Here is a 15218-nt window from a genome sequence, read left to right as displayed (position 1 = left end):
GATGTTAAAGAGCATTTTAACAGAAAATGTAGAGACAAAACTAATCTAGATTGAGGGCTGTTTCTCAATATTACTGTACCAAGATGGTAACTTATGAAATCTGTTTCTGAATTGCTTTCTGCCTTTAAGTAGATAAGAACATTAAAATTGTTCTACTGGATCTGATTAAAGTTCATGTTATTCAGCATTCTGGTTTGAATGGCAGACAGCCAGGAGTTTATTAAAAAGATAATAATACATAGTATGCAAAACTGTTTATTGCTAGCATTGGATATTCTTCTGGCTATGGAGATATATTTTGGAGACTAGGTCTAATGGCATCAATAGAGGTAAACTCATAAACCTGGGTATTTTTCACTTTTAAGCTACTTTTAGCTGGAAATAGATTATAGCTTTTAAAAAGAGATAGTCTGAAAGAGAATACATACGCTTCTCCCATTTTTGCCTCCGATAAACAGGTTTTGTTAGAATTTCACCAGAAATAATGATTGATTTGATTAATTATGTGCTGCCAAGTTGGGGTCAACTCACAATTTTGTCTCTTGAGGGATTTAAGCTAACTTCATACTTCCTGGCATCTCTAAGATTCCCCCCTCCCATTTATCAAAATATAGGGAATCTTGTCCCAGCTGTCAACTATTACCCTTTCCTTCTTTCACTCTTGCACTTAAGTTACTATATGGTACCTTAATATTAAGTTGACAATTTTCTGTTTCCTAGGGAAAATAGCAAAATTATCCTTCACAGAAATATCTTTAGATAAGAAACATTCATAGTATTCCAGGAATACCTTATTGCATTAAACAAACTGTAGTAAGTTTTAATCAATTTTCTGTAATTGGATCTTTCTTCTACTGCTGTTCACCCAACTTTATAGAAGTGGAACAGATTGAAGCTATTGCCAAGTTTGACTATACTGGGCGATCCCCACGTGAGTTATCCTTCAAAAAAGGAGCTTCCCTTCTCTTGTACCATCGGGCATCAGAAGACTGGTGGGAAGGTCGCCATAATGGCGTAGATGGCCTCATACCACATCAATATATTGTGGTACAAGACATGTAAGTAAAAGTTTTACTGTACAACAGTTCGTAATTGTATTCAGTAAAAAAGATAGACTATACCAGTGGTGGCAAACCTATGGCATGCGTGTCAGAATGCATGAATGCTGGGATGCATCCGGAGATGGCAACTGTCCCTCTTCAACCAACTGCCCGCTAACTCGCTGAGGTTCTACATGGCTGGATGCATCCCAGCATTCATATACTCGCTGGCCTCTGTGTGCAGGGGCCGATGGTGTCAGGCAGCAGCCGCCCCAGCCCCTGCCTCACCTTGCCCTGTGACAATGGCATCCCCGCCCTGCCTCGACTTGCCTCACCTCATCCCACAGGACAAGCCTCTTGCCCACCACCCCATCTGCCAGAGACCCCCAGGATCTCCCCCATCCCTGCCTGGCCCCCACAGGCGTCCCTCCCCACAAGTATCATCGAGGTGATCACGCCCACCTTGGTCACACCCACCCAATCTGCCATGATCACCACAGCCATGCCCACCCAATGGGCCACACCCATCTGGCGTCCAGCAATAAATAAGTGGTTTTTGGGTTGCAGTTTGGGCACTCAGTCTCTAAAGGTTCGCCATCACTGGACTATATGAAGTACTGTTGTTGCTCTTCTAAGGAAAATGGGAAATTGATATATCATTTATGACTTTTGCTTGAGTTGAGCTAGTGCTGTGATTTTATATGTTGATTTTCTTCTTTCCTTATCTTTCTCCCAAAACATTTACATGTTTTTTTGCTATAAGCTGCATTTCAGGCAAAGAACTATCTCACTTCTTGAACTACTAGACAATCTGGGACCCATTAGGTCATCCTTACCTAAACATAGAAGCAGAGTGACCATGGGTGGGCAAAAAAAGCAGTGGGAATGGGATGTCTATGGAGATTCTCAGTCATCCAGATCATGGTTGTCTCAAAGCTGCTTTTTCAAGAAGCAACTGGACTTTCTTGTTTTTCTTGAAGGCGTTTCGCTTCTAATCCAAAAAGTTTCTTCAGCTCTGAAGCTTCTTGCATGAAATGAAATGTCTTCAAAGAAAAACGAGAAAGTCCAGTTGCCTCTTGAAAATGCACCTTTGAGACAGTGGGAATGGGAGTCACTTCTTGTGAGCTTCCCCATTGACATTGTTTGTGGGAAGCAGGCAGGGAGCTTGTAAATCACTCCTTCTCTCTCCTTAACTGACTTGCAGAACCCAAACTTTTCTGATATCACTGATATAACTCCAAATAATCAACTAGAATCATAGGATTGCCCATTGATTAATTGTTCTCACTGTCAGGAAATGTCTTCTTACTTACAGATTGGATCACTCTTTTAATGAGTTCCACCCATTCCACTTTTTGTCCTGCTTTCTTGGAGAATAAGTTGATCCCCTCTTATCTGTGACAGCCCTTCAAGTACTGGGAGACAGTTATCCTGTTATCCCTAATCCTTCCCTTTGTTAGGCTAGACATGCCTAGTTCTCTTAACTGTTTATTGCACAGGTTAACCACAGTACATCTATCGGTATTTTACCAACCTGCTGGCACAAATTAATAAGTTTTTCCCTCCTTAGGTATGAAGCATTAAGCTCAGCCTAACAGAGGTTTCTGTTGTTCACAGGGATGATGCCTTTTCTGACAGCCTTAGTCAGAAGGCAGATAGTGAAGCAAGCAGTGGACCTTTGCTGGATGATAAAGCCTCATCAAAGAATGACATTCAATCTCCAACTGATCATATTCCAGACTATGGATTTGGAGGAGTAATGGGACGGTAAAAAAAAAATATTCTCATTTGGATACAATTATCTGTCTTCCCCATTCTTTTCTGGCTACAGGCAAGACAATCTGAATGCATAGAGTTGTGAGATGACTTGCACAGTTAATGTCAAGTTTAATCTGGAAGAAGCATGTATATTGATTTATTTCACTATGTCCACTACAAATCAATAGACTTTAGGTTGCTTATTATAGTGTCAGCAACACAAATATTTTTTTAAACAATCACAATAACATTATTAAACCTATTAGCATCTGCAAAAACATTAAATTCCAAAGATGTAGTGAAGAATTATAGTAGCCATTGTTTTGTAAAGGCAAGAGGTTGAGCCACAGGGTTCAAGCCATTCTATAACACTATAGCAGCCATTGAAAAGACTTGCTTCTTCTTTGTTCTCATATTGTAACTTCTTCAGGGACAGGGATATGAGGCATGTCATCCTGATTTGATCACAGAGAGCCAAAAAAAAAGGATTCTTCTAAGAATAGACTGTATGTCCCAAAGGTAGCCTGTACCAGTCCCTGCAGGCATTTGTAGACCATAACCAGAACTTTGAACTAAACCTGGGAAAAAAAATAGGCAACCAATGCAGTGCCCACAGTACTGGTGTAATTCTGTTAAAACAGCTCCCGCCTCTTGCAGTCATTAGCTAGTCTATTGTATACTAGCAGAAATTTCAAATTATCTTCAGAAGGAACCACTCTTAGAGCTTATTGCAGGAATGCAGCCTGGAAGTAACAAGGGCACGACTTATATGGCCAGGGATCTCTGTTCCACAAAATAGTAGCACTGGCACACCAGACAGAGTAGAGTGAAGACGTCCCTGATCTGGACTCTATCTGATTAACAAGCAGAAGCCACGCAGACAAAATTTCCAGATTTACAGACTTCTTCTTTCAGAAGAAGTGTTGAGTTCCTCTGTAGCTAACATGCAGCTGATAATGAACCATTGACAATTTCTGGTCAAACAGTAACTTCCGTTTTCTTGAAAAGCAGTCTAAGCTTCTTTGATCCCATCTTTTCCCTAACAGCCTAGATAGTGAGTAAAAATAAAAATAAAAAATCAGCATAGGTCAGGATAAGAAATGTGCATTACCTGTTTACTGATGATCCATTACCTTGAAATAATAGAAGTTTCAGATATCCAGATGTTAAAGAAGGTAAGGTAGAGCTCTGCACTAGCCCACATAGGAAGAATCAGAGATTTGATTCTTCAACTTGACATTTAAAGGCAGTCACTACAACCCCCTCTTTGGAACAGCTATGAACTTTTAGCTGAATATGGAAATTTGGGGCAATGATTTCACAAGCATGTTGGTCTTATTTTCCAGGGTGAGGTTAAGATCTGATGGAGCAGCAATCCCTCGTCGTCGAAGTGGGGGTGACACACATAGCCCCCCAAGAGGTTTTGGTCCAGGAATAGATACTCCTCCTCGAGCAGCAGCTTGTCCTAGCAGTCCTCACCTGCTGCCGTTGAACAGAAGTAGGATCGAAAGTCCAGAAAAACGTAGGATGGCAACATTTGGAAGTGCTGGCAGTATCAATTATCCAGACAGAAAGACATTGAGTGATGGCCATCAACTGAGGTCTACTTGTAGCTCAACTCGGCATAGTAGTCTTGGTGATCAGAAATCACTAGAAGCTGAAGCACTGGCAGAGGTAAGAAGAGAGTTCTGTAGAAACTGCATGTTATAAAAATTTTAGACACATCAGATACTTTGGAATGCATTTCAAAAAATTAAATCCATAATGGCTTGGTTTAAGGATTATTAGTTTCTGAACTCAAAGGACGTACATCAAGAATTTTCCAACATCAATCCGTTTATTACTTATGACGGGTCCCCAACCTCTGGGCTGTGGCCCATTACTGGGCTTGGGGGCATTTGGAACTGGGTCTTGGAAAGTATGGGCAAGTGGCAGACAAGTGCATGCATACCCACTTGTGTGAGCAGCGGGCAAGTGTGTGTGTGTGCTCCTGGCTAATATTTGGATGGACTGATTTGATCCTGATTTGGATCAGAAAATGCCAGTTCTATAGGTTAGACCAGGGGTGTCAAACTTGCTGTGTCACATGATGTGCCGTGATGTATCACAACTTTTTTCCCCTTGCCGAAGCTGGGGTGGTCGCAGCTTCCATGCAACGCATCCGGCCCATGGGCCGGCAGTGTGGGGTTTTTTTTGTTTTTGTTTTAAAAAAAAAACCCTCTCTGAAGAAAATACAATATCTCCATGAAGTCACCTGGAACTGGGCTGAACACAAAGGATATTCTCTCTATCACATATGTGAAAAAGAATCAAGCAACAAGCTGTGCAGATCTATCGTGGTCAAAAGGTTTTCTAACTCAAAATATTTTTCTTTATATATCAGAAGATTGCTGATTTACATTAAGGAGGATAAATGGAAGAGAGAAATAATCTTTGCTGAGGGTTTTTAAAAATCCAAAATAGCAAGTAAGCCTTTTAGTAGAATTTAGTAGAATTTATGGACTAAACATAGAATAAATAGCCGTATATTTGCAGGTTCAGCTGAGTGTCTCTTTTCTGTTAGCTGCATGGGTTGCTCAAAGGTTAGTTGATTTTCAGGCTGACATCTTTCAACTTTTTATGTGTGGGTTGTTGATTGAATGATTAGGCTCTCACTTCCAAGCTTTTTTGCTTAGTACCAGTGCTTTTTTTCTAAAAAAAAAAAAAAAAAAAAGATGCCAGAACTCTCACACGTCACACAACCTACCTTGCCTACCCTACAAGGCTCCATCCAAAAAAGGTGCTGGAACTCCGTTCTGGGCGTTCTGTGACAAAAAAAAGCCCTGCTTAGTACTATGACATTTTCCACTACAGAAAACCTAATGGATAGTGCTGTTACATTTTTTAAATAAAGCCACTGGTGATTTGTAGATCCCTGGATATAGTCTTAGTACTGCCATTTTCTTTTTATAGGGAAAAGGGAGCTTTTTCCCCATTTAATTTACACAGCAGTAAGCATTTCATGCACACAACTAGGGCTCTTTCCAAAGCTCTAAAAATAGTTTAAACAAAAATTGGTAATTGTTTGTGTAGGCTGCTTCTTCTAAAGTTAGCAGGGAAGCAAGCTGAGAAGCAATTAGAAACCAAGCATTTCAAAATTCTGTAATAGGTAGTAGAACTCCAGAGAAAGGGATGATTTTTCCCACTTCTTATTTTTATCATAAAACGTGACATAAAGGGCCTCTTATTAATTAGCAGGAAAAAGTACTAAAAATATACATGGGAAGGAAGTATTATAATGTTAAAGAAAAGGAGCAGAGTAACAAATGGTTAGTAAAGAATTGTGAACAGTAGAGAAAAACAAAAATGTAATTGAAAAGAAATGTGAAAAGAGAATTTCCATATAAATTTCTGTATACATGCATAGTAATTCCTGGAGAACAGTTCAGGCTTCAGATCATCCTAATGAATCCCACCCTGGAATTTTTTGATTCACAATTCTTTGGAGCCGAAAAGGTTTAGGAAGATTGGAATTAGACTATCTTAGTTAAATTGGCATTTTTAATAGTTTCTCAGTGATATTAAATGTTGGAGCGCAACCTGATATTCTAAATCTCATATAGCATTTCACTGAATTCAACTGTTCTAGGGTGCAGAATCATGTATAGTCTTGAAAATACATTCTGGTAAGGTTGGCAGAGCATACATAGGGATGGATTCATAAAACTATTCCTCTCAATGACCTTTCCTAAAATTACATAAAATGTATCTTGAGTATTTTGTTCAAGTGAATATTACAGAAATAAGAATAGTGATTCATTGTGACATACACAAAGTTAAATATCACATATATTTGTGGGTTATGATTTAGTAAAGACTATTCAGGAAAGGGATGTTTGAGCTAGGTGTAAATGTCAACCTAGTGTGTTACATCTGTTTAAAAAAAAAAGCACAGGGCAAAGATACCAGTTCCATGGCAGGAACAGTTCGGAAGGGGGTTAAAAATAAAACTGCCAATCTGTAATGTCATTATAGAAATGTACGATATGTTGCATTTGGAGTTCCATTTTGGCCCCAGGAAGTGAACTACAGAACTGGAGAGCTGCAGAAAAGAATGACCAGAATGATTGACTGATTATGTCCTAACAAGTTAGTGTTGACTGTAATACAGAGATACTCTTCCTCCCTGACTGCCTGCTCCTAATGTGATCTTTCGGGTCTTCCAATGGTGCATTCTTTTCTGCTATAACTGAATCTTATCTTGCCGCTTGTCATTGAATGCTTCTTTTTCCTTCCACCTTCTTCAGAGAGCTCCGTAGGTCTTTGCATAATGTGTTCAAAGTATGGTAATGTGAGTCTGGTCATTTTTGCCTCAAGAGGAATTGTTCAATCCATTTGTTTGTTTCTTTGGCTGTCCATAATATCCTTAGGAGATTTTTTCAACACTAAGGTTCCAAAGCATCAATATTCTCCTTATCCTGCTTCTTCAAAGTCCACTTTTCACTTCCCTAGAATGTCAGAGGGAATACTATAGCTTGCACTATCCTAGTTTTCATAGATATAAATCCATCATGGCATCTTAATATCTTCCATGAGCTCTTCACTGTTTCTCTACCAAATGCTAGTCTATGCCATATTTTTTGACTGCTTGTTCTTTTATTATTGATCGTAAAAGGTAGAAGCAATCTATCACTTCAGCATTTTAATTATAAAGTCTAGCCAGAATGATTAGTAGAGTTTAAAAAAATGTATCGTAACAAGCAAAAGTCTCTTTAGAATAAATTGAAGATAGATAAGAGGAGTCAGGGTGTACAAAATGAAATGCGAGGTGGGACAAATCACAGTGTTAGAATTTAGGGATCATGCACTGAAACGAAATATGAGAAGAATGAGAACAGACGAAAGAATCACGTAACAAAAAGCTATGACCATCACTATATCTATGCACAGTGCAGTTTTCCTTAATAAACAGCGTTAGTCACAGTTCACGTCTGAATTTTTTAAGTGGTGCTATAAGTTGGTTTTATCTGTTGAAAGTGATGCAATCCATTATTCAGTAATATTTTATTAAGTAATATTTTCCTAGTTGCCAGCAGAACATCCATTGATTCATTTGCATGAAATTCTGATATTCTCTGGAATGGATCAGTCTGTGCATTTCATTCATTTCTAGAATAGAATGTATTTCCATTTTGACTTGGCCCCGAATTTGACAAATCAGCCTATCAGGAACAGACCATGCTATTCTCCTCATCCCTATTTCTACATTAATATTTGGTTTTGTTGTGCCTGCAAGTCAGTTTTGACTCCTGGGGACTGCCTGGACTAGTCCCTGCAGTTTTCTTCCCAAGCTTTTTTAGAAGTGGTTTGCCATTGCCTTGTCCTAAATACCCATTAGTATTCTGAAAGATCTTTTTCCTCGGTAGCATCATCTGGCAATATATTGTCAGTGATTTTATATTTTCTATCCATGTGGTTTTTCTTGGTTAAAAATACAGGAGTGGTTTCCCATTATGTTCTGTGCAGTGGGAATTGACGCCTTTGCTATTGTCACTGAAGTGATCATCTGCCTCTGATGTCTTCCTATATTGCAGCTGCCCAATCAAGGTGCCTGCTAGCTTTAGCTGGGCAGCTGGGATGACCTTCGCACCACGGGTGATTCCCTTGCTGGGAATATATACTCTTGGCATGCACTCTCTGCATTCTTCACTCATCCCTCCCAGGAACAGCTGCCCCCACTCCCAGGATGAAGCAGCACAGCAGGAACCAGGAGGGAAAATCACTCATAAATAAAAGTAATTAGAAGCCAGTGCAGTTGATTTAAAATTGGTATACCATGGCTCATAAAATGCACACAAGAAAGCAATCTGGCTCCAATAATTTGTACCAGCTGTGGTTTTTGGACACTCTACAAGGGCAGCCCTTATTATTGTTCAAGGGTAGCAACCAATTACTGTGCCTTGTAGCCATTGAAATAGGACATGATTAATGTATAGATTGCTGTAGACATATCCATATGCTTCAGAAAGTGGGGTAGTTGGGTACCCTGGCAAAGATTTATCATGTTTTTATTTTGTTCGTTTATTTATGTCTTCCTCACTCTCGTTTCTTTTGTCCGTGTTTCACTCCCCTGTCCTCTTCCCCTCTTAGTGGCAGTTAATTAGGCTCCAATGGCAAGGAACACCTCTCCTCAATTACTTCTACCTGGTACTTCTACTAGGAGATGCATATTGCAGGTCTTGTCTGCTAAGATGTTCCATCTGACAGGACCCAGGAGACAAGCCTATTCTGCTCTGGTATCTGCCTCTGGAACATTCCCCCCCCCCAGATGAGGTCAGCCCAAAGGTTATGGCCTTCGGAAAAGCCCTGAAAATGGGGGTTTCCGGGTAGTAGATAGCATATAAATTTCACACTCATACAACAGTCTAGTGCACCAGGGACCAGTTCCGTGGAAAGAGGTTTTTCCACGGACCGGAGGGTGCATGGTTTTGTGTGCTACCTGCATCCCACGGACAAGCAGAGACTTGATTACTGTCATCAGTTCCCATGCAAATTCTTTCTTGAGTCATTGTTCCACTTGTGGTTATCTGTATCTAACCTTCTACCTAAAGTAAATAAGAAAGGAAACTAGATCCTCATCTAATTCAAGGAATGGTCACATTCTGTTTGTATTTCTGTGTTTACAGGACATTGAAAAGACCATGAGCACAGCCCTGAATGAGCTGCGTGAACTCGAAAGGCAAAATACTGTGAAACAAGCCCCTGATGTTGTCCTGGATACTCTTGAACCAATGAAGAATCCACAAATTGGTTCGGTCAATTCTGAACCTGCCAGTCCCCTCCATACCATCATGATCAGAGACCCTGATGCAGCTATGAGGCGGAGCAGTAGCTCAACCACTGAAATGATGACGACATTTAAACCTGCTCTCTCAGCCCGGCTTGCAGGAGCTCAGCTGAGACCCCCACCAATGCGTCCCATCAGACCTGTTGTCCAACATCGATCAAGTAGCAGTAGCAGCTCAGGAATGGGGAGTCCTGCGGTGACACCCACAGAGAAGCTCTTTCCTAACAGTTCTTCAGATAAATCTGGCACAATGTAGCTATCACTCTCACAAAGGAGAATTCTTTGGGAAAATGATAGATCATTCTGATCTTCATTTCTTTTCAGAAGGAAGCAGTATGATTGTACAAATGATGTCATTAGAAGAAAAGACATGGAAAACGTGACTCTTGTAAAAAAAAGACGATACTTGAAATTATAGAAGTGGTTTAAGGATTTACACATATAACAACATTGCTGAAAATATTTGGTACTACGCATTGTCATCTTATGTAATTACCACTGGAATATTCAAGTCTGTCTAGAAATATATATGAAACTTTATGTAGCCCAGTAACAATTTAATAGACTTACCTCACCTTTAGATATCTGCTAGAGTGTGTTTTTGCCTGTGTGTGTGAATTACACAGCAACTATACATCAAGCAATAGACTATTGATCAGTTCGTGAACTGAATTTTCGTATCAGTGCAATTTGGCTTTAGAGTTACAAATGAAAAGAAACACTAGTTATCTTGGAAATACTGAATTTGTTTGGTGATGATCAATTCGGTTCTCATAGATGGGTGAATTTCTGTCTTCAAATTCATATCTTAAGGACTGCTTCATTGGAATATGGAAATGTCATTTTCTGGTTGAAGAAGTACTCCAGATAAGGATGCAAACAGTAAAAAGTGGTACAATTTCCCCTTATACAAAAGGGAAATCTAGGATGTTTTGTATGTACTTCATGTTGTAGCACAGTATTATATATGTACAAAAGAAACTCAACTCCCACTGTTTTCAGAACAGAAGAGGACTTTGAAGTAACCTATGGCTGATAACAATAAATAAATAGGCTACCTTATATAGTGGTTGAAATATTTTATTCTCTCATCTCCCTTTTGCTAATGATTCCTCTGGAGAGAAAAAAAATCTGTTTTAATCTGGATTAAAACAGGCAAGGAGGGTTTTAATAAAGTTTTATTTCTTTAAAGTTCCTTAGCAGTATATAAGGGGATTCCTGGGCCATATCCCCTTGCATGAAGAGCATGATCCATATTTGATTGAGCTGGGAATATATCTGAACTGATAACATTTTGCACTTTCTCTACTGTACTATGTAACAATATACAGTGATTTGGGGCTTACAGAAATAAAATTTGTCTCTATACTTTAAAATAGGCAAAAAAGAAAGCAAAACAAAACAACCAAGAATTCTAGCAGTTTGCATGCTTGCCTTGTTTTTTTCCTTTCACTGAATTCAAGGGTCTACTTCACAGGTGTCAAACTCGCCATGTCATGTGACATGTTGTGACATATCGCAACATTTTTTGCATTGCCGGAGCTGCGGCATCCGTATGATGCAACTGGCCAGTGGACCGGCAATTTGACACCCCTGCTCTACTTGCTGCTTTTTTAAAATCAGCATTTATGATCAGATGTTTCTAATACCAGCCCTTCAACTCAGATAGTTTTGTTTACTTTCAATCAGTACACTTATATTTTTAACACTGATAAATCTTACTGAAACTGCACACTCTGTTAAATCTGCATATTCCACTGCTTGATATCTCTTGAATTTATTTTGCAACGGCCATATCTTGAAACAAAAATAAATATTTTCCATTTCTCATCAGAGGTCAATTTTAGTGACTTCTGAGTAATTGGTGACCTTGAATTTGCCTTGCTGCACTTTAACTCATGGTACGCTTTCAGACAAAATTTAATTTATAAGCAATCCATTTTGCCAAAGAGGAAAATACCTTCATATTTATCCTCTGATTCCTAATACCCTCTGTTTTCAGAAATTGCTTAGAAGAGGAACATATTTTATGAAATAACCTTTTCCTCTATGACATTGTGTGAATCTCATTTTCTGTGTCTCATCGGTGAACATGCTTCATTTCATGAATTTGCCCCTTGCCTGTTCTAGCCTGTTTATATATTGCTGTACTTGCTTCCAGTATGAAAAATATCTGCTGAACTGTAATGTTTCTTCTTCATGCTAAATTTTAATTGCGGCCCTGTGACTCCAAATCCTTGCACTTAATAGATAATTCAGTATATTAGAAATGCATCAGTAAAAATGAGAACAGTCTCCAATCCTGAAGGAATTTTGACCTTCTCATATATAGTGTGAAAGGAATGTATGTAGTTATTCTAATATTGTTCCTCGATATAATATTATAATGATAAATGGTGTTTATCTATATGTCTGCTAATGTAGTAGGCATTTGTAATGCCATGATTAGTTAACCGTGCTAGTTTTTCATTTATGAAATTCTTTTAATTCCCCCTCCCAAGTTACCTACATGTCCCTGAGCCTTCCTTAGCATATGAACAGCCCCTAGTTCATTATGACAACAAATATTCCATTTGTGGTAGTAATGAACCAACAAAAGTAGTTTTTGCATAGGTTGGATATTGCAAAGTAGGACAGGTGGGGAAGAGAGAGCCATTTGGCAAACTGTTTTATTTTCATTGCCAGTAATATTTTTTCTTACTTTGCTTTATGGAGAAGAGGTGCTTTGATTACATTTGTGCGTGTTACACATATTTTTGAAAATGACGAGAGCCGAAGAATTATCTGAAGGTTTACTTTTCTCCTTAAAAATAAGATACATTATACTATACAATAATTTTATTAAATTATTTTTGTTTCTATTTTTTATTGGTTGTTAGTCGGTTTTTTTTAACTCTTTAAGTGCCTTTTGAGCACCAGAACAAATCTTTGGATTAAATGTGCTTGGGAGATGGACATATCAAAATATCTCTTGTACAGTTTCTTCCATTTTTCTTATAAGAACAAGGATTGTCTTTAATTTTAAAGGAAAAAAACTATTCCATCTTGTCAAATTGGTGTTGACTATTAGGAATTGTGAAAAAGTCCTTTGTCCAACTCTTTGTAGTTTTAAATAACAAGACTTGGAATGAATCTGATGAAGTGACCACACTTTCTGATAGGAAGTTCTTGTCTCCTTGTTGCATAGGCTTCAGCTAGCAGCAATTTCTCTTTCAAACATATTTTGTTCTGCGGAAATGCTGTTTCCCGATTGCCGTGCACAAGGGAAATTCTTGATAGATTCATCTCTGTGTTTTCAGACACATTTGGGCATGGCTTGACCCAACCCAGCAAAGATTTCAAGGGAGAATGTAAAATGCATACAAGTGCAAATGGGAAGAAAATGTGTTGGTGTGTATGTGTGCAAGAGAAAGGGGAAGGGGAACACACGTTAACTCACTTTTAAAGGGGGGAAAATAAAGTTACTTTTACTGACCAATTCTGTAGACCCCCCCAATGTTATTTGATAAGAATGCTAAATAAACATGCTATTTCTGTTGAGAATATCCCTGTAGCTAAATAATGATGTCCTTAATGATAAATAATAAGAATATTCCTGTTGGCTGACATTTAATCAAACCCAGACATTACATATGGGAAGCTAGGAAAAGAGGGTCTATGGCAATTCACCACGACCAACTCACCATGACCGACTTGTCTGGCCAACTCGCCATAGTCAACTCGCCACAGGACAAACTCACTGCAGGACAAGAGTTACACTAATATCAAAGAAATGGTGGAATAGAATCATTAAAGAAAGGATGGGAAAGGAGGGACAAAAGGAAATGTTAATTTAAAAAAGTTAAATTTTTAAAATTATTTTAAATAATTAAGTTGAATTGTTAAGTTGTCTCACAGCGAGTTGGCTGTGGCGAATTGGCTGTGGCGAGTTGTCCCATTCCAAGGAAAAAAAGATGGGATTTGTCCTATTTATAGAAATTGTATGAAGAAAATGCAAGACAACACATTTTTACTGAAAGAACTGGGAGTGATGGCCTTGATGCTGTCCACCAAGGCAAAGTAACTGACTCTTCCCATAAATATATGTCATGCTTAATTGGAGCTACTTTAGGTAACAGTGAGGGAAATGACTTATTTCTTCTCCCAGCTTTTTATCTTATGAAGGCACTCTTTTTATTCAGCCAAGTGAAATATGTTATGGTGCTGACTTAGAAGCAATTCCACCTGCCCTTATATTATTGATGTACAGAAACTGTCATAAGCAAACTATGTAAATGTTAAAGATTCTTTAATAATATAAGGACTGTGCACTTTTCTTTTTTTAGACTAAACAATTCCCCCTTTTTTTGGAAAACCTGATATTTTGGACTATATTATCAGTGCTGCATTTTTCATAGTATGGCGATAGGCCTTCTGAATCCAGTTTGCTTCTGAGTGGCTGCTTCTTGTTGTTGCCAGAAAACTCTAGGAAACTTCTGGTTGGCTGCCCTATATAATGATTGTTGTCCCTCTTATGAATATTGTCTCTGTAATGTATGATTTTTTAAAAAAGTCCATTCAGTTAGAGTATCTGATTGGATCCTATGTTATGTATGCTATAATGCCATGTAGATCAAACCACTGGTTGGGTACAGACTCATCCTGTTGAATAAACAGTTTACCTTTTCTCAAAATATTATTCCGGTCGTGATTTAATAGTCAGTAGTGTTCTCTAACACATGTATTTATTTATTTATAAAAATGCAAATACTTGGGTAGAATAAAACAGATAAAATGAATAAAATTGACATCCAGCTTCAGGAACAGCCACGAATCTACACATTTAATTACTTTGAAGCAAGGGTTATGCCTATTTTCTCATATTCTTCCAGAAATAAATCCCAGAATCAATATTTATAGCTAAGAAAGAATGGAAGCTTTCTTGAATAATATTAAAAGTAATACTGTAATGATATTGGAAAAAGTGAGACAATTGGAAAATGGATAAAGCATGAATTCTGAAGAATAGCCACCTCAATATTTTATTCTTCTATAACTAGTTTTAAAACAAACATTTAGCAGAAATCTATTTTGAAATAGGATGATGACTTTTCTACTATGTGTCATTTTCAAAGCTGTTGAGTTTATCAAATTCTGTTACATTCTGGAGCCTCAACTTCTAGAGTGCCATAAAAGTAAAGCTATCATCCCAGCTTTATGTGGCCTGTTGCAGTTGATTTGACTGTAAAAGTTACATGTTTGAAACTCATGTTGATTAACACATCTAACAGGGTTTAGAATTCAAGACTGATATTTCAGCAAATGTTATTCAGTCTGTCTCCCCCCCCCCCTTAAATGGCCTTAAAATAAGTCTCAAATAGAGTACAATTTTAGAAATGTTAAGAAAGGTTTTTTTTTCCTAAATTGGGTTGTGTAGGAGACCTATACAGCAGAGTATTGTTCATTCATTTTGATGCTTCACTCATGGGTTGGATGAATAAGTAATATGGTCCCTTTTAAAAATGAACTGCCCATAAAAATTTTAGCCACCAGCAGTACTATGGGTAATCCTGGATTTACAATTGTTTGCTTATTAACCCTTCAAAGTTACAACG

At 38.1% G+C, this 15218-nt stretch overlaps 1 protein-coding gene across 2 annotated transcripts in view; it reads left to right on the top strand.

The window, feature by feature from the left end:
• SRGAP3 (SLIT-ROBO Rho GTPase activating protein 3) overlaps positions 1-14297 on the top strand; it is a 211044-nt gene extending 196747 nt beyond the window's left edge. For both annotated transcript variants that reach the window (XM_039365764.1, XM_039365763.1), the window contains exons 19-22: positions 878-1058; positions 2658-2807; positions 4145-4472; positions 9464-14297. In XM_039365764.1, the coding sequence (XP_039221698.1) occupies positions 878-1058; positions 2658-2807; positions 4145-4472; positions 9464-9880 (1076 nt within the window). In that variant the 3' untranslated portion in view covers positions 9881-14297. The remainder of the gene's footprint in view (positions 1-877; positions 1059-2657; positions 2808-4144; positions 4473-9463) is intronic.
• The last annotated feature ends 921 nt before the right edge of the window (positions 14298-15218 follow it).

Source organism: Crotalus tigris, unplaced genomic scaffold (genome assembly GCF_016545835.1).
Source record: "Crotalus tigris isolate CLP2741 ecotype Arizona unplaced genomic scaffold, ASM1654583v1 scf7180000020183.615534, whole genome shotgun sequence".
NCBI classification, from domain to species: Eukaryota; Metazoa; Chordata; class Lepidosauria; order Squamata; family Viperidae; genus Crotalus; species Crotalus tigris.
The sequence above is the reverse complement of the archived record's forward strand: the minus strand, read 5'-3'. Positions and strand labels throughout refer to the sequence as shown.